The sequence below is a fragment of the Indicator indicator genome, chromosome 19 (assembly GCF_027791375.1).
Source record: "Indicator indicator isolate 239-I01 chromosome 19, UM_Iind_1.1, whole genome shotgun sequence".
In the NCBI taxonomy this organism is placed as follows: domain Eukaryota; kingdom Metazoa; phylum Chordata; class Aves; order Piciformes; family Indicatoridae; genus Indicator; species Indicator indicator.
Genome location: NC_072028.1, coordinates 2893454 through 2920723, shown reverse-complemented (window position 1 = coordinate 2920723; position 27270 = coordinate 2893454). Strand labels below are relative to the sequence as shown.

Here is a 27270-nt window from a genome sequence, read left to right as displayed (position 1 = left end):
GGATGCTGGTTTTCTCTGCTTGTAATGCAGTTATTTTACCCTACATTATTTTCTCCAAGTTGATTTTGCATTCATGGATCTAAGGCATTTTGGATATAAAATAAAATGAATTGTAAGTTACATGTACTATGCCTTTAAATCAGTAAAGCCTTTTTTTGGACCTATTTTAATTTATTGTTTGCTTTTGCTAAATATTCAATAATTTTACTGCCATATTCTATTAAATTATTCCTTTCATCTGTGGCAATTTCCAGCAGATGATTTCAACTGCCAAATAAGGTGGTTTAAATTGGTTCTGGCCAAGTTCTACTCTGTTGTGTACATTTTATGTTGTTCTTAATGAGAGTAAAATTAACTCTGGGGTTTTTTAGATTTACAGAAATTAAAGACTCCTCCGGAAAACTTGATTTCAGCCTGCTTTCTCCATCTAAGAAGGAGTACTGGGCTATGTTGGCCTACAACCGTTCCAAGCTTTGCAATATACTGTTCTCCAATGAGCTGAACCGACGCCTTTCTCCCCGTGGAGTGACGTCTAATGCAGTCCATCCTGGAAATATGATTTACTCCTCCATTCATCGTAACTGGTGGGTGTACACCCTGCTGTTTACCTTGGCAAGACCTTTCACCAAATCCATGGTAAGTGAATGACTTGCAGTATTTTACACATCTTCATTTTCAAATCAGGGGCGTAAAGTTATAAAAATCCAGATGTATGTTTCTGCTCTGACCTTTTGTAACTGCAACCCTTATGTTAATGACAAACATCGTGCCAAGACGGTGCTCTAGAAGAGGATTCTGCAACCTTTATAGATGAACTTTGTCCATCTTCAGTAAAGGTACCTTGTTAGATGGAGTTCCTGACTTCCTTGTTTGAATAGATGATTTTCGCTGTGTTTAAGGTAGTTGTGCCTCTTACATCTAGGATAGTTTAGAGTTATTTCTCTGCTCAGTATACGTAAAACATCCAAAAAGTGTTTTGGTTTTGAAGTGCAATATGCTCGACTGCATTTTTTATGTAAACAGATGCCCTAGTTAGAAAAGATCCTACAGACATTATTAATGGCTGAGGGAAAGTGCTTTCAGTGGTAAAAGCACCTTCATTCATATTTTAAGAAACAAAACAACCCAACAATTTTCTTGATTTGTACAATGCACTGAAGGCAATGGAGGTTTTCCCTTTGTCTCCACTGGCCTTTCAATCAGGACCATGGCATAATGAAAGGCTATGCAGCTCTTTCACAGCTAACTTTATGAGACATCATTATGAAAGAATTTGCAGCATCTCCAATGTTTGGAGGGGTTGTTCTTATCCCTTCAACCTCTTACTCAGTAGTGCTAAGTCTTTTTTTCAGGTAGAGGACAACTTTTTCTTCGTTGAGAACTGGTTTCCTTTAACCTTATTACTGTTTCTCATCCTTTATTCACTGGCAAGGAAGGGTATTCCCAAAAGGAGAGCAAGGAGAGGGAGCCTTCCTCGAATATTTGAAGTTACCAAACAGGGAAATTAAAACATTCATGCCACTGCAGAACGCATCTAGCCATGGCAGTTTGTTCAAGCCCAAACCAGGCTGCTTTCAAAGAAGACTTCACAACTGACAAGAGTGGTTGTGGTGTAACATAACTAGTAAATTATCACCCTGAGCTAGTGATCCAAACTGGATTCATTTGGTTTATTTGAAAAAGAAGAGAGAAGGAATAACCTTGGAATATAAGCAATTGTTGAGGCAGAGGGATCCACCTTTACATAGCTTAATGTACCACATAATCTAAGCAAATCAGAGGTGGAATTTGTATATAGCTGTACAAAAGTTTGCTTGTATGTTTCATTATCACTGAGGTAATGAAATCAATCTTAATTTACGCTGGATTAATGTAAGTGGAAAACATTGTATAGTGCTTAAAATTCTGATTACATGTCAATGAACAGCTTCTTGAACAACAGCAAGGGTTGTGGAGCAAAAATATATACCCTAGTGTTGTGCACTGACATGTGTCAGTCAGAAAAGTCTTCACATCTCTAACCTCTGCCCACAGTTTGCAGCCTATACATGCAAAACCTTTTTATGCCCTTGAGGTTGGTAAGTGAGCATTCTAGCACCTTGGGACAAGTAATAAAATCCATGTCTCTGCTGTGTTAGGAATAGTTTGTAAAACAAATTCTTGAAGTACTCTTGAGAATGAGTAAGTGAACGTTATCAGCATCCCATGAAAAGGATCCAGTCTGTGGAACTTTTATGAATTGTTAAGTTTCATTTGCTCTGACATATTTTTACAAAGGAACCTTTTGTGTTTGTTGCTTAGATAGTCTCATCCTGTAAGGAAGAAAATCAAACACTGAAGTACATTTTGAATTCTTTAAAACAATTGATAGGGTTTTTTTTTATAACATTAATTTGTTTATGGGTGGTATAATAGAGTACAAATATAGTGTATATAGACAGAGTACCAAAAAGGATCAGTAAGCCCTTGGTGTTTCTATGTATTTCACTGAGGTTATTTGAATGTTATGATGGAGGGTATGGGTTGAGTGTAAGCATCACCTTTATACCTCATAATATGATATCAATGTTTCCTTGAACCTTACCGATGTTTTGAGGTGTCAGTAAAACTAGAGAAGTGCCCCATCCTGGGATACAAACAAGCTGAGCTGGAATTCTCAATATCATAATGTAACAGTTTTTCTGTTTTAAGATTTTTAGGGAGCAAATGATTTTCTCTCTTGACACCAGCCTGGAATTTTTTTGAGGAATGTTTTTCAGGGCTTCCTGTCAGTATTTCTATGCCAGCTCACCCCAGAGCTTAGCTGAGTATTTCAGTCAGAATACTGGGTGTGAATCTTAAAGCTAAAAGCTGCAGTCCCAAGGTTGTGAACTGCAGGTTGCTGTGTTTTGGAAGAGTCTCTGCATTGCACAATGCAGCATGATGCAGCAGCATTTAAAGTAGTTGCAAGTGAGCTGGGGCCATAACTGGAATTGAAAGATCTGCATAAAGGTTGAGTGGAGAGAGGTAAGGCTTCTCAGTTCAGATGGAATTTCCAGATATGCCTGTACCAGTTTTGATCTCTGAGGCAGAAGCTTTAGGAGCTGCAGCATTATGGCACCTGTAAAGCCTAATCTTCCTGGAGCCATTTTGAAGCTCCTTGCTATGTTTTGAACTGTACATGCACATATATGCATAGATATAGATATAATTACACACACACACAGAGTACAGCTGCAAATACCTGATTCTGATTGGTGTCTTTTTGTATTATTGTATTAAAAGCTGTTAATAGAAGATAATTACATCTTTAGTTTGTATTTCACAAAGATAAACTTAATAGAGGTTCTCAGAGCTGTGGATAGCTCAGAATAATAGAGCTTCAGCTCCTTTGGAAACTTTGAAGCTAGATGCAGGAGAAAATTTGAAAGTACATTTTTATTTTCTAATTGTGTAGAAATTTTTTTTTCCAGAACAAAATAGTCTCTATGTTCTGTGTTGGCTGCAAGTTTCTACTGGGGAATTAGTCTTCACACCTTTGACTTAGTTGTCATCATTTTTTGTGATACTCACAAATCAATCTGTTTAAAGTTTACCTATTTGAAATCATCACAGTTTAGTAATTGCTTAGTTTTTTTTGCAACAATGAAGAATAGACATTGTGTGTCTGAAATATTTTTTTTTAATGTAGTTGTTCAGTTCTGGGATGTGGAGTAGCTCCACTTTGCTTGATGGGGATGTAGTTGCATGTTGTGAATCACCATTTTCAGGAGAGGTCATACAGCCTCTGGCATGTGGCACTTGGGATATTCATCATGACAGAATTTACCTTTGGAAGCACTGCTGGTAGCTGTTTCCCTGAAGCACAGAGAATCAAAATTTTAATATCTCTGTCGTATTTACTTGTTTGCTGTTACTTGCTGCAACTACACTGACTTAGCATAATTGCACTAATTAGGATACTTCATGAAGTCAGGCTATTTTGAGATTTGTGGATCACTTAGAATTTGTTTTTTTACTTAGAAGGAGCTTGTATGTCTTTCAAGTATGAGGCTTTTAGAGGCATAATTTTGTTGCTTCTGTTAATGGTCATATCTTACTGCAAGAAGAAATGCAACTTTGCTTTGTCCAAACCTGTTTGATGAGTGACTACAGCATAAAAATTGTGGTGTGTTTGTGCTGGTTATAGTGAACTCTTCTGTTGAATCATAGAATGCTGTCTGGTCAGCTTTTGAAACAGAATAATATATTTAAATCACTGAAGGTTACAGGTACACAGGAAGTGTTTTTCTTAAGTAGAGAACTGGAAAATGAAAGACTGTTTCTTCTTTTTCCCCACCCACCTCTTTTCAAGATCTCAAATTTACAATGATTTGCTAGTCAGAAATGGAGAATAAGTATTTCTTTGTAGAAAGCAATAGTTGCACATAAATTACCATTTTATTATTGTAGTAACTGTAGCTCTACTAATGTTCAAAGGGCTTCTCTTTTACTTACCACTATAGAGTTACTCAGTAAATTAGAGATGCTATGGTATAATTAAATGTAAATTGAAATGAGTGGCCACTGTAAATAATAGATTGAAAAAGAAGCTCTGAAAGTAACTGCATAGGCCATGTACATGCTTAGCTGGTTTGATCCAAGGCTTTATGATTTTGCTTCTTTGGGCTTTTTGTTCAGTTGGCTTTTCCCCTCCTACTTTGTTTTTTCTTTTTCCCTCTCTTTTTCATGCTCTTTATCTTTCTCCTTCTTCAAACTTGGTTCGAGAACAGTTTGGCTTGATTGTTTCTTTTGTTTTAAATGAATGCCTGTCATTCAGAACACATCTGATTTGTTACTATTTACATCCGAGATTAAAATTGAATACATTTATTGTAAGATTCAAGCTTACACTAAATATGTTATCTAGTGTCACCCCCAGGTGATTTTGTGAGTGTACAAAGCCATATAAAATTAGAAGCAGAATGCCATTATCACACACTTTTGATAGTCTTACATAGAACCAAGTATTTTTTGTCGGCAAGTAACAGAGCAGAAAGAGTATCATGTGTTAGAGTAGCAAGAGCTTAACAGATGTTTCAGTGAACTGAATTTTCAAATCATTTTACATTAAGAAATGGCTAGGGTTTGTAGAAGTTCTGAGACTATTGGGTTACATTTCCTGTTGCAGTGCAAAGCCAGCCATTGTGCTAGAGTTTTAGCAGATGTGTTGCCCCCTTTCAATGATTGGGAATAACACATTGGTTCTGTTGCTGAGATATAAATTACAACTAGAAGAGCTCAACTTGTCACCTTTAAACAGCCAGTTAGCTGCAGTAAGACCCTTAATATCAAGACTAATACTTGAATTGCTCCTTTTTTTCTACTCCCACAGATACAGGAGCTTTTCAGAAGTGGATTTTGTGTTTGAAGTGTTTGCTATTGGGAATTATAAGGAATATTTTTAAGGGTCCTAAAGTCTCTTGGACATCTTAGTTTTACATAAACCAATGAACTGTTGTCATTCTGATGTCATCACAGGAATGTTTTAGGCAAGTTGGCATGTATTGCAATGCTCATATAGGTAGGAGGAAAACCCTCTCCCTACAACTGCTTCACTGCTTTTACTTTTGCCATATGTTGGAAGTGTCTAAATTTAAATTTCATGTGATGATTTGCACTCACACATAACATCAACTCAGAAATGCAATTCTGGCAAGAAATAAAGCTGCATCTATAGGAGTGACTTGCTTCTACCTAATGATCACAAAATCACAGAATCACAGAATATATCCGGTTGGAAGAGACCTCAAAGATCATCCAGTCCAACCCTTGACCCAATCACATCTGATTGCATTTGATAGAAGCTCAAAAGAGGCCCAGCAGTCTCATCATCTCTTCTTTATCGCCTGTTCTTTGCTAAAGAAACTGGAATAACCCTTAGAGATGGTGATAATATTCCCTCCCTAAGGAAACATGTTTTGCTGTCCAAAGATCTGTGTGGGCTGTGTTGAGTTGATGTTGGCTTCCTTTCCTGAATTCACAGTTTGGGCCAAATTCTGCCCTCAGCTGTGCATGTTCAGCTCCAAGAGCAGTCATGGGCAGGGTGGGTATGTGTATTTCAGCCTAGAATTTGGGCTATTTCTGGAAATCTACTGGGGTTTCTTGAAAAGCAGCAGGTAGTTCTGTTTGAAAAGAGCCTCATAGTTTAGACTTGATCAGAAAGGCAGTTACTTTTCTCAGACTGAGTTTTAGGCTGGAAGTGAAAGAGGAATAGAGAGTGAAAGGGTTCTCACTATCTCCTAACTATCAGCAATTGTTGCAGAGAGTGTATAAATCACATATGCAGATGTTCTCCTGGTTTATGGATTGATGCCTAATGTGTAAATGTTAAAGCCATGCTAAGGAGCAGCTCTCTTATTTAACACATAGGTCTGTCAGCTGTACCTCTAGTAATATTTTTGTTTTGTCTAGTTGCTTTATTAGACTCTGATAGAATATGCTTCCTTGAAGAATACTGGTATTTAAAATTGACTGAATTGAGTAGAAGGAAGGCAGGCCTATGTGGAAGAATATTTTGATTGGTTGTATAGGATGGTAAAGAAATGCTTCCAAAATAGTTGTTAATCATTTTGGAAGGATGGTGCAAAAATTCTTCCATGCACTTAGAATTTCTGTGTCCTATGTAGCAATAAAATGTAATATAAGCTGGTTTATTATCAAACTTGAATTTAACTGATAGATATTTTAACTTCCTGCTAAAATAAATGTAGCATGAAGTACGAGGGCAAATTAATTCCATCTCCCATAACCTCCACCACAGGAATGGAAAGCCTTTATGAAAACCTATCCATATTGCCAAATGGAACAGCTCAGGCTCTCAGCATGCTGAGCAGTACTTGGGGTAGCAGTGGCTATGGAATTTGCTGTGTCCAACACACCCCCATAGCTCTTTGTGAAGGAGCTCTGTTATGTCCTATAGTTTTGTGGAGGAAGCAAGGAATTTCTTCTTGCTCTAGATCTTTGCAGAGTTCCAGAACGCCCTGCCAAGTATGTGGGCTGCAAGCCAGTGAAATGTTTGATTCATAATGTTTTATTTTATATGTAATTAAATTAGAATTTGAAATTTAAAAGCATATTTCCCTATTTTTCAGCCTGAAAAAGCCTTCTTGAATTAAAAAAAAATATATATACTCCTTGTGGAATTTCTGCATACAGGTCTGAATTGCCCAGAAATGCTAATCTGTGCAACCTCACATCCAGCCTGTCTGATGCTTTTACTGTCTCCTGCCTGAAATCTGGAAAAGGTTGGCCTTATAGGTAGTTAACAGCATATAACAGAACACCTCTTTCTGAAACTTGCAGAAAGTCAGTCTTGCATTCAGTTATTGTAATTTCTTGATTCAGATTGTAGCATCATCTAGAAACAGACCTCCTGATAGAATAATGGGGGAGTATCTGGTTTGTGGGTAAAAGCTGCATTCCAAATAAAACAGTGAGTGCTTAATAACAGCTTTTAAAGTTAAATCCTTTTAATTTCTGCACTCTGGTATCTACATCCACAATTTCTTTCTTGTCTGAATGTCCCAGATTTTCCTGCACTATTTTCCTGTATTCTTTTGCAGTCCTCCCAAAAAGACTGCAAGTTCCTGTTTTTTCCTATTTTTGCTTCTCTTTTACTCACCATCACTTGCAGCACTAAACTGCAGTTGAAGTGGTGTCTCTGAGGTGTTATGCAGCATTGATCTGCTCAGAACGTATTTGAGAAACCATAAGGAAGGAAATTTCTGTTGTATTATGAGTGTTGAGGTGCTTGGGTGACAGGCAAGACATTGCAGTCTAACAGAAAGAGCTGAACAGAATATTTAGCCTTTTTTTGGTCTCTTAACCTTTTTTTTAATATGTATCTCATTGCTATACTCACTATTAGGAATTTGCCTCATCCTTGTGGTAGTGTTCTTGAGATGTTTCTCATACTGAAACATCATTTGTTTTATTTGCTGCAAAAAATTGATTATCTGCTGCAATAACTGAAAACAAGTAAGGTATTGATTTTCCATGGACAAAAATGAATAAAACTGAGAAGTATGTGTTTGAAGAGACTGCAAAAATGATGGGTTTTGGTGCTTAGATAGCAAATTCAGTGCTTTCAAAATACTTGAAATTCTGAGGTTCTGAGGGGTCTTTGATTTTTATGTTTGCATTTATTTTGCCCATTGCTATACAAGTATTTTTTTTTTCAGTGCAAGTGTTACTAAGAGATGGAAGCAGGATGGAAACGTAAAGTTTGGGGGTGGGGAAGGGTTCTGTCTGTGGGAGTCTCTATTCACACTGCTCTGTGAAAAATTATATATTTAAAAAATAAATTTATTTAAATTATATTCATTTATACTATATTCTTTGTTTTGTCAGTGATGAAAACAGCTAATAGCAATAATAGATAATATTCTGGATTTAAATATAAAACCCCCTGGCCTCCATTCTTTCTCTTGACTCAAGACAAGCATGTTCTTCTCTCTGAAGTGGGTGCGTGCTGCTTTGCCACACAGATGTAGTGTTAAAACTCTAATTATGGACAGGTTTGTGACACTTCTGGTCCTGTGGCCACAACAAAAAAAATTTTCCTTGTGTAGTCTACATAAATCTAATATTTATTTTTACCAGCATTGATAAGAAAATTGCAAAGCACATGTATCATATGGCTTTGATACAAATAATACATTGGGAAAGAGAATGTAAGAGGGAATAGACAATGAGGAACTTTTCTGAATGTGTTATATACTTGAGATATATAAACCAAAAAGTAATTGTTCATATTCTTTTTCTATCTTTAGCTAACAACAGTAACTTTTGCTGGGAGTAATCTAGGTAAAATTCAGTGATTTCCTGTATAAACAAGCAAGTGAGCTTAAATGTTATGAAGACCTTTTTAAAAACTGAAACTGTTTTTGTTTGTTTTCTTTTTTTCATGCACTTGTTTGGTGCTAATGCAAAACTGTGGCTGTTAACTTAGGAAAATGCTGGGTACCGTTTAAATCAGTTTTATGATTTGTGCTGGTCTACGTCTTACCTCAGTAAGGTGGTAATTCTTACCTTTGCCCACTCTTAAACAGTCTTCATACTATGCTTGTGTCACAGAATCACAGAATGTTTGGGGTTGGAAGGGACCTCAGAAGGTCATCCAGTCCAATCCCCCTGCCAGAGCAGGACCACCTAGAGCAGGTCACACAGTAACGCATCCAGGAGGGTTTTGAATTGTTGTGTTTATAATTTAAGAAGGTTTGCTAATTAAAAGGGATTCTTGTAGAAGTAATTTTGTACTTTTTGCCTGATAAGGGTTTAATCTTTGATTACTTTGTAGCCTAGCTAGCAGTGAAAATTGCTGGCTGAAATCACTGTGCATTGCTGAAGACCAAATGCAAGTGTGCCCCCAAATCATCCATTGCCCTTTGCTTTGTGGCACAGCCCTGCAGGTGCCCCTCGCTGCACCCCATAGCCCTCCAGTTACAGTCACTGCAGATGTGGTGACTCAGCCCTGCCTGTGACCCTGCAGTTTCTCATTTGTGTGCCTGAGCAAGGTCACATAGACACTTCATTGTAAATAACACAGTAGCATCCAGACCTCCTTGGTTACCAGCTAGCCCATAAATCAAAGGGTTATTCATTTTATTTCATAACAAGAGAGTAATAGAGATTTTTATGAATGAGATAACCATAATCGAAGGTAGAGCCAATGCTCTGCAGTTCATTTATGGTGATCCAGTGATCTGTTGCTAGCACTCTAGAAAGTCTCAAACATTCACTGTGATACAGGTTGAGCTTGTAGCTAGCAATGAGGTTCTGATAACCTGTTTAAAAAATGTAATCCCTAAACCCTTTCTTGAATTAATGATTTTTAACTTTTTGGACAGACTGCACTGGCTACTACATTGTACAGCCAGCAAGTAAATTAAGCCCAGGCAAACACAAAATACACAAGGCACTGAACCAGATATTTTAAGCCATTAAATGATGGTGTTATGAGTGATAGGACATGTGAAAAACAAATACCATGTTGGATAGGATGTAAGATGGCAAATTTGGGTTCCACTTCAAACTGCTGCCATTCTGCTACAGTTTAGAAGCTGTGAGAAGACGTTAGTGGTGGAGTGACAGGGGAATTCTGAAGGGACTGTGAGGAGAAATCATGCTTCATTAGTGTGCTTTTCACTTTTCAATTTTATTCTCTTAAATCAAGCTTCCTACTGAATTTAGAGTCCAGGAACTGAGTAATTTTTTTGCTACAATTTTAAAAAAGCAAACCAAGCCAAAACAACGAACCAACAAATCTTCTGTTAATTCCTTAAAACTTCTTCTCTATCACTGAAAATTTAGCCAAGGGCTTCTTCTCCATGTCACTTAATGTGGCAATTAGGCGGTAGTGTACCTTTCATTTCTTCGTAGCTCTTAGCTGCTGTCATTTTGTTAGCATAAGTGGCAGGGCAGCATGAATTTTGTGGCTTCTAGAACATGGTTTATCTTTCCTTTTTTTTGAAGTTGCTATTTATGAATGGACAGGTGTTCAGGAAACCCCAAGCTTTTACTGGTTGTATTTAGAACAGATGAAATACCAAATTGTTTAAAAAAGAATGCAGTGTAGATCCTATTTTATGAAACAGTCACTTAAACACTATTTCTTAACTGGGTAATGCAGTGCTTAGTTACATTACCAGTTCCCTAGAACTCCTCAGATATCTGAGATGCTTTATAACAACACAGCCTGTTCTTTTCTCTCTCTGTCATCTTTGAGGAGGTGCCATACCACTTTAAACAGTTCACCAATCAGTTTCATATGATGGATTCTCTTTAATCATTTACATTCAGAGAAAGTCAAATATTCCTTAGGAAGCCAAAGTAATCTAACAGAACGTATAGTGTTTGTGCAGCTGGATATCTTATTTATTTGAAGTTCTCAGGGAAATCTCTTCTGACTTTACAAAAAAGATGGAAGAGTAAACAGTAAAAGTGTCCAAGTAATCTGAGCTAGAAAGTCTTTCTTTTAGAGTGAAGTCATTAAAAAAGTATATTTGTAAAGTCCAAAAATAATACAGTACATCAAATGCAGAGTACTACACAATGTTTTTTTAGTGTTTTCATTATTTTTACATGTATATATGTGTGTGCATGTAACTATCTCTCTCTCTATAAATGAAAAACATGCTTGGGGTTTGCATATATTTAATATTCCTGGATAGATGAACACAATAAGAGTTCTGTATTCCTGGAAAAGTGATCCGTATATTTTTTTGCATGTGCCGTGTCATTCATCATCATGATGGCATTCCTTGGACATGATAACTGAATAACTGAATTAACATGCCTAAAAACTTTTTTCCAGGAAGGCTATGGGACAATATACATGTATGTATAGAAAAGTCACATTTCTAGGCTTTTGGGAAGTATCCCACTGTGATACTAATAATGTTTCTAGTTATTGTCAGTTCTTTATTCCAACATTTACTCTCTAGATAGGTGGCTTTTCTTTCTCTTGAGGAAAGTGTGAGGGGGCTTACTGGGTTGTGTTTGCTGCTTTTGGGTTTTTTGGTGGGTTTTTATGGTTTGTTGGGGTTTTGGAGGGTGTGGGGTGGGGTAGTTTTTGGTGTTGTGCGTATGAGCGCAGTGATTTTTCTAAAGGCAAGAGTCAAACTGCAGGATGTTCCTTGGCTGGCTTAGAGCATTGGCTTAGATTCCCATGTGGAGGGAAATAGATCTGTGGTTAATGAGATTGTCTTAAGGGAATATTTTTTGGTTTTCCACTGGGTATTCACTAGTATTTTGTAGTTCATAGCTTCCATTGTGTATCACTCTCTGAGAGTTATTGAAAAAGCTAGTTAGACGCTGCTCAAATCCTGAACCTCTTTCTGCTGTAGTCCTATTTCTTCTACTATTTCTGTGCCCTCTTTCTAAGTAAAAGTGTATGTGTTTCTAAAGAAGGGGAAGAAAGAGGGAATATATATTCCAGAAAAACTAAGGGAACCAAGAAGTTTTCCTCAATTTTATGTGGTTTTTAGTTCAAGTTTCAGCGTGAGATGATGTGCTCTTCTGCTTCTCCTCTTCCTTTTCTTAACCTACTGACTTAGAACTTAGATTTGTGTTTCCTCACCTTTCTCAAAAAAGGAAGAAAGCATAAATATATGATTGCATATTAAGTACCTTGAAAGCAATGTCTTGAAGTGTAGTTTTAAATGTTTATATGATTCAAGAGTTATATTTAAGAAGAGAGGAGGAAGGGTTGGGAAAAAAAAAAACACAACACAACAAAAAACTTTCCTGAATCCACTTCCCAGTTTAAATACAATGGTACCACATCTTGTTATGTATTACATGGGCTGAATTTATATGATCTACTTGAGATAAAGGGGCAGACTGTACTCAGTCTTTTCAGGGGAAAAAAATCTGTAGAAGGTATTGGAGGAACTTTATTAATTGCAAAAAAATCGCACTGAAATGAGGTAAGGATAGCAATGTTGGATTATGCATCTTATATAAAAGCAAATTTATTTTTGAGTTAGAGAGAAAATTGTTTTTCCTGAAACACAAGATCTGCTTGTCCCAAATATGCAGGATTGATCTGCTAATGCTGTGGATTTCCTTCTCTTACAGCATTCCTGTCTTAAGAGTTAACATTTTCAAAAGTGGAGTTCTCAGACATGTGCTGCTTCTGTGGGTGGTACTTGCAACCTTAATGCATTTAAGATGGGTATCACTGCTAATCAGAAGAATGTTATGCATACATAGGAGTTGAACTTACTGTGAGCTTCTTTTTAATGTCTGATCACACCATTGCTAGTTTCTTTTCTTTCTAGTTGATGATTGTGCACACACAAGTGGCTAGTGAGACTCCTAACTGGTTATGAAAGTATTTACTCAAGTGTTGAATACCAAACTTTATATAAAGGAATAAATTTGTGTTGAACTGATACATTGCAAGTGATTTCTGTTTGAATACTATATCCAGCATTATGCAAAAAACTATTAAAAAATACCCAGTTTAGAGATTAAGAATGCTTTGAAATACTAGGATTAAAGTTTTCACTTAAATTCAGCATTCTTGAATATAAGGGGTTTTTTTTCTTAGGGTTACCTTGTCTGTCACTGTTATCTATTAATGAATGTAACCAGTTTTTTTTCCATTTTGCTAGAAAATTGGAAGCACTTTCTTTCCACTGAAGAGCATTACCATTAAAATGTTGTCCTGAAATGTCAAACTTACATTGTGATGAATACTATCAATACACTGACCTCGTGCCATTTCCTGCACAGCACATGCCTTAACTTCCACATCAAACCCTGCTTGAGATAAAGAAAAACTAACAGAGAAGCAATGAAGTTCAACTTAAAATTTCAGATTAGTATCTATAGCATGTGGGATAATATTCCATGTGAATGTGGTTTTTCAAAAAGATTTTTTAAAAAATTAAATAAAAGTAAAGAGGAACGTTTCATTATAGTAATGTTAAATATGTGTAGCTATATATTTTGGCAAAGATAATTTTAAAAATATATTGAAGTTTAAATCACAGAGTTTTCCACAGAAAGTCAAAATTTGAAGATAGTGGCTTGGTATTTTGTTCAGATGGATGTTTATGGTTAAAATAATTCTCAGTTTTCTGTGTCAATCTAAAAAGGTTGGTTTTGAATGGTTTCAGAGAAAAAAAAATCTTCTTCTCTCCTTCCTGTTCTTTATTCTTTTGTCTTTGTCATGTAAATAACTAGAGGAAGGATTCCCAAATTGCTACAAACAAGCCATAGGAATATTTGGTTTTACAATTGACTGTATTTAAAATTTCCAAGTGTGGTCTTAATAGCTTGATGGAAGCTGTTTTCCAGGTTTCATTGCAGCAAATCTTAATGCTGCCAATTAAATCTGTTTACATACATATTTACATTTCCCACCATAACAACATGTGGAGCCTATAACATGACTTATACTGACAGATACTCGCTGTTGTTTAATTCTTCTCTTTATCCACATGCATTTGAATTATGAATTATATCAATCCTTAAATCTTTGTTTGTTTTAGGGCAGGTTCTTTTTTTTTTCTTTTCCTCTTGGCACACCATATATGCACTAGCAAGTGCTAGCAGTTTCAGCTGCATTTAAGGAAATATTGTTGTAAGGCTTTTATGTGCTGTACTTCAATCAGCTAGTGCCAGCAGTATCCCAATAGAAAGACCCTCAACAGACCATTTTCAGCATTTTGCTGCAATTAAACTCCTCTGGTTTTAGCCCTCAGGCAATTTAGTACCTTTTTACATATGCACGTTATGAACTTTTGACCAGGGCCTGGTAGTCATATATTAGATAGCAGCTTTTGAAAGCAGACTTAACAAGTTCCTCAGAGTATTACAGTCGGAGTCAGTTGTGGAAAAGGTAATTTAACCAACTTGCAGTGAGGCCATTCAGAATCTTACTGATGATCCTAAATATGTCTTTTTCTTTTTTTCCCCCCTTGTTTCCTCTGGAAGCTGGTAGCAAGAGCTCTCAAAGAATGTGATTGATCTTTTATTCAGTAGCTAACGAGGGCTGTGATTCTATTAGTGCTCTACAAGGCAAGGGAACAGTGATTTAATGAAGTGTCTAGTGAGCTGGTCATAGATTTATCCTGTTGTCTCTAATTTGCAGTGCTGTTGTGAGCGTAAAAGAAACTGCACTCACACTGCCATTAGGCAGGTATTTCCTTAGTAAATTGTTGTAAGGTCAGGTGTAGTTATCTTGGAAAAGGCAATGCCTTACCTCCTCAATGTCTCAAGATGACAGCCGCTGTGCTGAGCACTCACTGAAGCGGAAACATGAAGATCAGAGGTCCGTCTCCAAGTCTCCCTTAGCTGATGCAGGAGCAGATGAACTGCCAAGTAGGACTAATAGAGTCATAATTGGCGATTAGAACTGGAAAGGTGCAATAACATCTTAATACAAACTGGCTTATATTATAGTTAGTGTCAGTTGTTGTGAAGTTACATGGTAGCCTGAACTAAGACTTCCTTTTTTCGTTTTCAAAAAATGATGCAATACATCCTAATAGTTGCAGTACAATAAAAATATAAGACCATCAAAATTTGAGTTGCTTTAAAGTGACATTAATGTCTTCAGTACATTTGCTTCAGCATGTAACCTGTCAGTCTGAGTCAGAAATGATGCAGTAGAGTTTGCCTTAGAAATTATCTCATAAGTATGCTTTGGTTTTCACTTAATTAGCACTAAATAGTGGATTTTATTTCTGTCTGCTGAAGGCCACTGAATTTTTGTTCTGTTTGTCTATGTGAATATGAGATGGTGTTTTGATGATAGTAGTGGTGTTGCAAATCTGTTTTGAACTGCTACATTTCTGAGTCCCAGTTAGCCAAAACCGAACATTTTCAGTAAGAAGTTATCTTTGCATTAATTGATTGATAATTTGAAGTTATGGTACACATTGCCAGGAGATTCAGTGTTGCCTGTTTCAATCAAAAAGCAATATTCAAAGATAAAGAAGCAGACGGTCATATGTGTGGAGAATTCCCATGTGCAAAAGCAGTCAAAACTGACAAGTACAGGGGAGGCAGAGGTGAGGTTGTTGGAGTATTAGTCCAATTTTTGTTTGGAGTAAGTCGCAAGCCTGATTGAGATCTCAGCCTCAGGTTTCAGGTTATGTGTTTCTAGGTAAAGTTTCTGATGCAAAATACATCAAATCTATTTAAGGACAACTGCAAAAGTCTTCTATGAAGTATATTAAACTTGTATCACGTTAAACAGCAATAGTAAGAAGACAGTATCATGGTGACTTGTGTCCTCATATAATTATAGCAGGTGCATCACCAAATAGTTGTCATGTGGTCAGATGAATGATTTTGGTTGTGCGAAATAAAAGTATTTTCAGTTGGATGAGCCCTTGAACCCCTGTGAACCTGACACCCTGTGGGATGTCATCTAGGACCTCTGTAAAATATACAGACTCAATTAGTCTGGAAAAAGAGATATTGGGCTTTTAAATGACAGCAAGAGGATTTAAAACAGTAAGCCAAACTTTCTAATTTCCTAATATTGACACTTGTGTCCCTCCCAATCTTATTATAGTATTATTCTCTGCTGATCTACCATTTCATCAAAAAGTCTACAATGGAACTAAAAATCTAAGCCTTTTAGCCCATAGATCATTGCACTTGGTAAATGGCTTATTGTAGATTAGATAATGTGGTTCATAGCACATCCAAATCAATAAAAGGCTAGTCTGAACGTAGGAAAGTGCTCTCAGTCTGATTCTTTTTATTAAGTCTATCTGCCATGAGCAAAGTGAAAATTTTAGTCTTTGTGCTTAACTTGATGTAAGAAAAAGACATTGCTTACATTTCTACATAGTTATTGTCTTACTAGAAGATCTGTCCCATGCAATTTAGTTTTTTAGTTTGAAGGAAAATTACATATATTGTATGAAAAATGATTACATTCTTATTTTGACAAAATTCAGAGCCCAGTGGTTTGGTATTTCTATTCATATCCCACTCTGGAAATGAATGACTAAAATCTCACATTTATCATATATTCAGTGGTCTCTGTGAAATAGATACTTGTAGAATCTTCTCTTACCAAAAATCATCAGGAAAAGCTGGTAACTTCAGCAACAAGTGGAAGTGGAGAGTGCTTTCGTTTTGGAGAATTCTAAAAGAAGTATTTTAAAGACAAAATAGATGATCAGATACTCTAGCTTAGGCCAGAGAAGGCCCAGGATTCACCTTTAATCCTACAAACACTCCATGTTTAAGTTCAAAGCTGATCTGTGAAATAAAAGAAATTAAGGCAATAATAAGAGCACTTAGTTTGTTATCAGGTTTCTCGATTAACTGTGCAGAGCGGAGGAAGGGGATGGCTGCTTCTCAGGTGGATTTGATTTTACTCCTTCTAGCTGGGGTTGGACTACAGATTTGAAAGAAACTGGTGCACAACGGGAGCTATGGCTTCCTCTGCCTTTAGACTTTCCATGCATTCCCATCGGTTGCACTTTGGTGTTTTCCTGTTTAAATCCATGGCCTATGGTGCTGAGAAAGGGTAAACAGAATTTAAAAAATGTTAAAATGCCAAGCTGCTGAATCTGGTTGAGAATTTGTCACAGTTCATGGCTTTGCTGAAAAGGGTTTTTAAAAGCTAAATTAAAAATCTAGCAAACAACTTGCAGGTTCTTGCAATTTGGAATTTCTTGCAAACAATAAAGTCAGATTAACTGTAATTGGCTGTAGAGGGAAGCTCTTAACTTGCCATTCTTTGACCATGTTATTGACCACTATGTGTTTGCCCATGTTGTTAATAATTTATCCTTTGAAAAATCTATGTGCATTATAGTCTTTGATCTTCTCACAAATTTCAAAGCTGAAGATGCTCTTTTCTGTTTCCTGTTACACTTTTTTATTTCCTTTTAGAGAAATTGTAAAAAAGAAGAAAATGAAAAATAATTTTCAAACTTTTATTCTGTTTGTCTTTGGTGGGAGAGCTTCCAGATGACACCCATCCTTGGTAATGAGAAGTGTACATTAATACAGTAAGAATATATATGAATTTAAAAAATCAAGGCAAGCCTCCTGTACTTTGCAGATGAAAAATATTTGAAAACAGGACTTAATGCATCTAGTAGATTAAAACAGAAATTAAAGACTTTAGAGTAAGAAGAGATCAAAGGCTGTCTTTTCATTGTTCTTTTTATTGTTTATTGACTTCAAAAAGACTTTTTAGTTTAAGCTGACTTTAATGTCTCTTGAATGCTCTTTTGTAAAGTGACTTTGAAAACTCACGGATAATGTCTTCATTAAGTGGGGAAAAATCTTGGTAAAAATATAACTGTAACTTTGCTTTCATTATAATAGAAAGAGATAACACTTTGCTTAATTAAGGTCTGTTTTTCCTCTGTTCTAAATTTTACAACCATTTTTTCCCCATTTAAATTAGTGCTGATAAAAGCTTGAAGTAGACATTGCTAAACTGAAACTCTTAGCTTTCCAGAGGAGTACGGGAATGTGAGTTCTCTGTCTGTATTTGTTAATCAGTTCATCAGGCTGTTGTCTTGTGAATGCCAGCTATTTTAGGAAACAAACAAGCAAATAATCAAAGCTCCAAAGCGTATTCAAGTTGTGTTAATTCTAAAATAAAGCATAGGGTTGGGTTTTTTTTTGTTTTTTGTTTTTTTTTTTTTTATTGTTGGGAATGTTAATTTAGAGACTTTCTGCTCTCATTCTGTTCCCAAATGTCTGTGCTTTTCTCACCAGTCCCTGATGACTTGATGTCTCTGGAATATGCTAATACCTATATTAATAATGGCAATAAAGTTCATAAACATACAGAGGTAAATTGATAGATTAGGGAAGCTCTGCTGAATAATTAATCCTTGGCACAGGTTTCTCTGGGGAGTGGAGTGTACTTTTCCCAGTATTTTGAGGTGTAAAAATACACTTGAGGAATAGAGCTACCTTGCCCTTCCCAGTAGTACAACTTCTTCACATGGTTCAGCAAGACTCAGTTTATGTTACTTTTAAATGTGAAGGGAATTTTCCTTGTTTCATTAAGTGCATTCCATCTTTTCTCAGAAGCTGTGTATATGGCAAGCTAAATGATTGCCAACAAGAGAAACATATTCTACAAGACAGATGACTTAATTGCCTTCTTCCCGTTCATTTCCTGACAGTATCGATTGAGATACATCCCTTTTTTTGGTTGACTCCTCACTTTTCTCTATTTATGGTATAGAATAATCTTAGTTTTAGCAATTTCTAACATGGATGGGACATCAATTGTTTGTTACTCTATGGGTGGCAGATAATAGGTGTGGTGATGATTTAATGATACACAGCCTTCCCATTCTGGGTATTGCTGCCAGGGTAGTAACGGGCAATCTCTTTGTCTCCTACTGAGGATCAAAAGATTCTGACTTGCAGTCTGCACAAGTTGTTTGCAAGACCTTTTGATGTTTTTTAAAATACTCAGCAGCTCCTTTTAGTGTGATAGCTGATTTTCTGGAGGTTTGCTTGTTTTGGTTTTTTTTTTTTTTTTCCATGAGAAATGTGTATTGCATGGTTTCTGTTACTGCCTAACCTTGCTTCAACTTTAAAGGAGATTGTCTGTCTTCAAAAGGAAAGTCAACACTACGCTCGTTTCTCCTTGCTTTCATTTATGACTAGGGACAGAGGAGCAAAACTGTTCTAGGCTAGATTGATTTTTACTGTCTTTCAAATATGATACACGTATTAGGAACCTTATGTCCAGTGCAAAGATGAGACACTGAAAAGAATGTTTTCTTGAACGCTGGATGAATCAAAAGCCCACCCTTTGCATCAGTTTTGAGACCAGTGCTGATGTTATTTATTGGTTGGTTTGTAGTTGTTGTTTGTTTCATTTTAATGTGGTCATCTACATTTTGGATTTAGTGATTCAGTATACAACAGTTCCATTTTTGTAGAATATTTTAGTAGTTTTTATATTCATAGACACATTTTTTTTTCCAGTATAAATATCTTTATGACACAAATGGTTAAGTATTTTTAGAAGTGTAATCTTTGTGGGTGGTTTAGAGGCTCAATTACCCACTGAAATTGAGGAAATAAATGTCCTTGAGGATTTGCATTTGGATCATATGACATTGTGGGTCTCAGCTCATTGTTAATAATTCTTACATCTGTGCAGCACACAATGGCAAATGAGGCTGTGCAGCCTTTGAAATTGTAATGTAGTATTACTGCATTAGGTAGTAGAAACATCTAGCTCCTTTCATAGAAGATGACAGAAAAGTAAGCCAGGACAAAGAAAGTAACAAATTATCAGCTAAAATTGCTATAATGTGTAATTCTACTTAGTTAGATTGAGTAGTTAATGTGAAGACTGTTGATATCATCATGTGTATTACATGTATGGCTGATGCTGTTTGGGTTGCATTGTACATTTGCACTATGGACATGTAAGGGACTAAGATTCCACAAAACAGAAAGAAGCCAAAATTGCAAAGGGAGAGAAAGGAACAATAAAGCAAAATGATGAAAGAATGAATGTGGCCAAATTATAAACTTTTTATTATCATTATTTGTGTCTCCACAGTATGGAATGGTCCTACAGTGTGAGAAATGCAGTTGCATGGCATTTTTTAGATTTGAATCTACTTAAGAAAACAGTGAGCACCTGGGATACAGAGAGTTTAATGCCCTGAAATTAGATAATCTACTTCTGTGCTCAGCGTTTGTGAGCAAAAAGTGCCAAACTTTATTCCCTTTTTAATGCTATGAATCTCGAAATACATGAGAGCAGAGTTTGGCTGAAGGATTTGTTTGCATGTTTGAATGCTTCAGTTATGTTATTAACCAACCCAAACCCGGTTTGCTGTCTTTACACATCCAGAATGGCCTCTGTAGAAGCAATGTGAAAAGTGAATTAAAAGGAGGATGCAAAACATCTTTCTAAGCAGGTGAGATCAGCAAAATTAGAACATTTCAAGAGTTCTGTAATGGTTGTGTATTGTCAGATAAATACCTCAGAGCAATGATTCCCAGACTGTTGGGTTTTTTGGATATAATGATTATGAGACCCAGATCTGTGATTTCTTTTCCAGCAGTTTTACAATCCCATTCTGGAGACCACTGCACTAGACAAAATATTATATTTAACAAATTCAGCATTTGGCTGAGGACTGTTTGAACAAGAGATAACACTGTCTATATCCCCTTCTCCATAACCATTTGAGCTGTCTTGTTATGAGATATTGTTGCCTACTATGTGTACCAACAGGGGACCTGAGGGGACCTCTTAGGAGGTGGAGGATCAGCAAATCAGGGGAAGTTCAGGTAGTGTAGCTTTCTTTTAGGTCTGAAGCAAGACACAGAATATGCTGATGAAGGTCTGTTTATAGCTGGGCTACACTCTCAGATTCTAAAGCAAAACAATATGTTGGTGAAAGCTGACAGTACTGGCCTGTTGGTTTTTCAGGCAAACTCTTTCCTAAAATGAACAACACTGCTGTCATCAAGGGAACAGGGAAGACAGCAAGTCTGTAGAACAGCTCTACTTTTGTTTGCCTGGTTTGGAAACTTTGGAGCACTTGGTTGGTTCCCACTTTTCCAGCATTCTCTTCCAAATGACACAGCTGTACACAAATGAAGTACTGTATTGTTAGAAACCACAGAGCTTTCCCCTGATTTACAGCCAAAACATCCACAATCACCTCTGACCTTTCCCTACATTCACTACTTACAGCAAATGCCCTTTCTGATTCATTTTTGGAATTCTATATTTTGAAGATAGAAGTGAGCATCATGATAGAGAGGTTTTGCAAGGCTACACCTTTCTTTAGGAGAGAGGCAGGATCCAGCTGCTCCTTACCTGCTGCTGCTGTGCCACAGGAGTGTGCTGCTGAGGCCAAGCTGGCTTCCTACTCCTGTTGCTGCAGCTTCTCACTTTTATGGTGTAGCTACTATAAATCCTAAGTAAGGAAGTGTGCTAAAATTTTCCCTATTCATGTGTGCCATGCATGACAGTGCACATAACTGCTGCTTTCACAACTGTTCTCCCTGGGGACAGAGATTTTAATGCTGTGTCCGTTTACATCACAGTTGTATTAATTACATTTAATGTAGTTTTGAGCTAAGGTAGCACAGCCTTATTTCGGAGGATAGAGAGTGTGTGTGTTGTAATGAGGCTTGAGTGCAATTGATCTATGACTAGGAATAAGGAATTCTTAAGGGAGTTTGCTGATTTATGTAGAAGACGGATGTCTGTGGCCATTAGGAAACACCAGTTTTTATTACCTATCAATCTCATGGAAAACCTATGGCAGCAAAATCTCCTGTAATAGTTATCTAATCTGTTAAATTAGAGATTAATGAAATGAAAACATTACTGAGGAGGAAAATACACTTTTAAGAGCGGACAGTATCAGAAGAACAATGCAGACTATTCAAAAGCATATACAACAGGAGTCTGAAGACAACAAAAGGAAAAATCAGTACACACAATTGCTGTCTTAATCCATATTTTGCCTTCAGTTTTGAATTGCAAAAACCTATGTCGATGTATGGGTTAGTAAATTACTAGAGCAGTGGAGGATATTAGGCTAATTCCAAAGCAGAAAAAAAAAAAGCAATTAGAACACACTGTTTAGAATAACACAGCATCATTTTTAGAATGGTTTTAGAATTTTGATACAGTTGAAGTTTAATTTTGCTTAACTACATCTTTATTTTAAGATCTGTAGAGCTCAACATATGTAAACACATTACTAAACCCAAAAATTAGATGAAAAACTTGTACATTGTATGTAGCTATGACTTATTTATTACAGCTGTGCTTGGAAACTATGAGAACTCCCAGGATCATAAATATACTGGGAAAAACTCCCAGGATCTTAAATATTTTGAAAGGGGAAAAAATGGGAGCAATGTATCTTCTATCAGTTAATTTTAATCATCTTATTTTCAGTGTGTTCTGTGTGCTCATTTTCCCTTGCAGTTACTGTGTGTGGTAGGATCTAAAACAGAAGGAATTTTCAAAAACCCAAGTTGCATTTATCTATACATAAAAAAGAAAATACTATTGAGGTGACCATGTGTGTCAGTGCATCACTTTATTTCCACACCACCTGCTGCAATTAAAAATGAAATCACCAAGCAGCAAGTACAGTAACTTCATCAACCAGCTGATATTATAATTAATGACTATAGAGTCTCTATTATTGTGTACTTCCAAGGCATCAAGTGGAAAGCTGTCGTAGTGCTTTAAATAATGAAAAAGTTTCAGGCCTTGATAAATGGCTCAGTTGGATGCAGTTTAGAAAGTTGAGAGCATATGCTTCTGTCATTAGAAACTAAGGACCCTCTTTACCCTTGCTATAGCTCTTCAGATTCATCTGAAACTCTTTGATCCCCTCATGTAGTTACACTGTGTTTAAAATGCAAAAGTGTAGAAAAATATGGTGTGCACGAGAAATGCAGTTAGTAGGAAGAAAGATTAAAATAAAGCTACTGTTCATTAACGACTTTCTTTCAAACCTATCGAAAAAAGATAGCATTAAGCTGTATCCACATTTCTTTTGAAATGAGAGGAAGCAAACATTTTTCTTTGATTCCTTTGAGATGTTTCTTTTAAGAAACAATTGAAATCCAATAAAGAAATGTGCTTCAGAGAATGCTTGTGAAGATATTTAACTGACTTAATAAAGAAATGACAGCAAGAGTATTTGTTCTTGCAGCCTGTACTTCAGCTGCATGGCTTTCTGAAGTGATGGATGCAGAATGGGTGTGTGGAGTGAAATACTGAAGCAGAAATTTTGGGTATTACAATACTCGAACAATACAAAATCTCAGCAGGCAAGCTATTGATAAATTCACTTCATGAACAGTCTGGTTTTGTTGTTAAACATCATCACTGTAACTGAAAAAAATATTAGTTACTTTTCAGCTGCTATTTATTTGTGTTGTTACTCTGGAACTTTCATACAATGTCTTTGCCTCTGAGGATATTTCATAGCTGAAATGCTTTGCTTGGCAGAGCATGTTACAGATAGAGAAAAATTTGTCTAATCCCTGATCCTTATGGCTGTCATTTTGCTTTGTTTCCTGTATAGAAGTTACACAGCAGAAACAATTTTCAAACCTTTTATAAAGGAATTATGTCTTCTATAGTGTAATTATGGGAACAAACCATATGTGTGAATACATATATGAATGTATAACCAAGAGGAGAACTAAAGATTTCTTCCTCCCTATCATATGAATGTATGAGCTAATATAATAAGTGGGTGCTTGTTTTCCCTCTGTATTTCATTATTTAGAATCTACATTTCATGAGCATCCAAAACCACCCGTACTTGCAGAAGAATATTTTACTCCAAGAATTTCTCAGTGGCTAAAATTTATGTTTGGCAGCCTAGTGCTAAATGAAGGAGTGGAAAGACCTATCAATGGGTGGAAACAGATGTGAAAAGTTTGCTTGTGCCATGAAGGAGTCTTGTGTTTATCCTCGTGTTTATCTTGTGTTGTGTGGAGACTGTCATGCTGCAAGAAGAGCAGCAGCAGCCTGTGCTGTGAGTGAAGCCCTTGGATCCTTCAGGGCTGCTAGCTCTAACTGCTGTGGGGGTTTCTGGAGAGCAAAAAGAACAGCTGAGTGTCTGCTTTATAAGGTGCACATCAGATCCTTTACAAACCCTGTGCAATTGGCTAGACAGATGAAAATTAAGTGCTGATGCAATAGGTCCATCCATTCATTTTGTAGGTGTACTTGCTTGCATGGGATGTGGATTTGTGAGAAGTGTTGAATATTAACTAGGATATTTGGACTTTGATATAATGATCTTATATCACCACAGCATCCTGGCAAATTAGATTAAACCTGAAGGACACAGGACCCGATCCATCTTTAAATTCATGATGTGTGAAAGTTACACTTCAGACAAGTGTTACGCTAATTGCTTCTTTACCTGGTGACTTTAGTAAGTTATAAACAGTAATATTTATCTTGGTGTGCTAAGTGGCTAGTGGAGTAAGAAGACAGGAAAGGCATTCAGAGATGCAGGTGTTTTTGCATATCTTCAAACTATTGTCAGGTTGTGCTATTAGATGCCTAGGATTTTCACATATTTCAGGACTTTTATGCCCTTGCTGGTAATTAAATTAATTATTTATCCATTGTACACCGTCTTGAATTACTGTATGATTAGCTTGGGCACTTAAAAGTATAAGAACACTTGAAAGCAAAATCCAAGCATAGATATTCCATAGCACGTCTTGCAATCTAAATATTGCTCTTAGTCTAATCGAAGCAGCAAGAGTAGTCACAGCAGTTGATGGACTATTTTTCAAATTGATTTCAAAAATGTATTTAAGGGGATGATCTTCTACTCTAGATTACCTATTGATTTTTAATATGAAAAGCTCATTATATAAGCAGTAACTGCATATAAAAACCTAGCAAACCTTTGCATAAATCCTTTAATTGAATTTCCAGAGCCTGTGGTTCTACTTTTTTTTTTTTTAATTAAATCTATTTCTTTTTTTTAAGTGTTACTGTGTAATTTGCATGCTGTGAAGTGGCCCTGTCCCAGATAAAGTGCCATTGATCCTTATTAAACCTCACCTCTGGGCTTGCTCAAAACTAACTGGAAAAATTAAAGTGTTCATGCTGCAATGCACTTATTGCTTGTGTGATAGGATTATGGAAAAAAAAAAAGAATAACATTAATTTCCAAGAGAGAATTTATAATGCAAGATTTTTTTTTAATTTTTTTTTACAATTTTATAATTAATTGCAAAATCATATCCTAAATATAAATTGTATTCCAGTCGGCAAGCTGCAGCAGTAATTAGGAAAGATAATGTATACCTGATATAAACCCATGATGTTTTATATGGACACTCTTTTGGTATATTAATTTTTTTAAGTGTTCAAAATGATTATGGATTCAGCCCAGCAGCTTAAATAGAGATTTGAAAAAAGAAAATAAATCTGGATCCTATGCAGTACCTTATATTAATAGCTGCTACCCTTTTATTTCTGGAGTTTAAAATGTGACAAATGATAGTCTGCAAATATTCATGCTAACAATTTTTATATTCAAATTATCGTCAGAAAGAGAAGTATATAAGTTGCAATTCTAGATTTCTTTTATTTTTTTAAATGCCTAACACTTTTTATTTGAAAAGCAATAAAGTCTCCTAAAGAAATATTCATAATCAATAAGAATAGAAAGTATGGAATATATTAGCAGAGTTATAAAAATGCTTGCAATATGACTCAAAATGAAAAACACAGCAGGTTATGTATGGTTTACAGTGTAATCAATTTTGAGGTTGCATATGAAGATATAAATGATAAACACAAGTAGTAACATTTTTAGTAAAGGCTGTTGTGAAAAATGCAGTATTTATGTTCTATTTCATTCTTTTTATAGATCATTAGTGTAGAAAACAAACACAGCGTATCCATCTTCTTAGATAGTTTAAACTTCCATTAAATATTATTTTTAAATGGAAATTTTGAGCTTGCTTTATATGCTGCTTTCTCCAAACACACGCTTATGCCGAGGCTGAATGTAAGTGGTGCTTCCAACAGAAGCCGATACCAGTTATATTCAGTCTTCTGGATTCGTAGGGGAAGCTATTGGTGTTTTCCATTTGCAGCTAAGAGAACTGCTGGGATCTGCTGGATCTGCTGGAGGGAGTCCAATGGAGAGCCACAAGGATGAATAAGGGACTTGAACATCTCTTCTATGATGAAGGTCTGAGAGAACTGGGGGTGTTTAGTCTGGAGAAGGCTGAGAGGGAATCTTAGCAGCATCGATAAATATCTGAGGGGTGGGTGTCAAGATGAAGATGGCAGTCTCTTTTGGTGGTGCCCAGTGATAGGACAAGAAACAACAGGTGCAAGCTGGAACACAGGAGGTTCCACCTCAACATGAGGAGACACTTTATGGTGAGGGGGCTGAAGCATTGAACAGGCTGCCCAGAGAGGTTGTGGAGTCTCCTTCTCTGCAGACTTTCAAAACCCGCCTGGATGTGTTCCTGTGCAGCCTGCCATAGGTGCTTCTTCTTTGGCAGAGCAGTTGGACTGGATAATCTTTCAAGGGCCCTTCGAGCCCCTAACATTCTGTGTAAATCTATTATCTTTAAGAAAGTGATGAATTGTGTTGCCTGTGATAGATTAGAGCCAGGTTGAAATTCTCAGATGTAGCACAGTGTCATTCCACAATGAAAGTAAGTGTCAGAATGTCTCATCTACAGACAGAATAATTAGTGCAACTTGATTTTTTTACTTTGCTTAGTTAATACAGAACCAGTTTAAATACTACTGATCTGAACCTAACCACATCGTGTTTAACTGTATTAACTGCTTAAATGTATTATGTATTTGCTTTGAAGCTCCTATATTGCTTTTAGATAAGCACTAATTACTTCAAAATCATTCTCATTTCATAAGTCCACACTGAGATGGTATCAATAGCATGAAATAAATTGTGTTTTACTCTCTTTTTTCAGTCTGGACCCATGGATAATTTTTCTTTCATTCAGCGTGCCACATTATACAGTACTCAACAACATTTCTTAGAAACAAAACAATAAAAGAAACCCCCCTAAAACTCTTAAAATTCCTCAAACCATGCAATTTGTGATATTGCATAGGTATTTATAACAAATTATATGGAATGTATAGGAAAAAAACTTGTGTAAGAGGTGATATTACTGGAATAAACTGCTCCTACTAGATGTTGGAGAAAACCCCCAGTCTATACAAGCAAAAGAAGACCTGGTCAAATGAAGACCTGGATGGACCTCTGA

The 27270-nt window shown here is 36.2% G+C and overlaps 1 protein-coding gene across 1 annotated transcript in view; it reads left to right on the top strand.

Annotated features, from left to right (window-relative positions):
• WWOX (WW domain containing oxidoreductase) overlaps positions 1–27270 on the top strand; it is a 508073-nt gene that overhangs the window by 116632 nt on the left and 364171 nt on the right. Inside the window, exon 8 of the mRNA XM_054389829.1 lies at positions 372–636. Coding sequence (XP_054245804.1) covers positions 372–636 — 265 coding nt within the window. The remainder of the gene's footprint in view (positions 1–371; positions 637–27270) is intronic.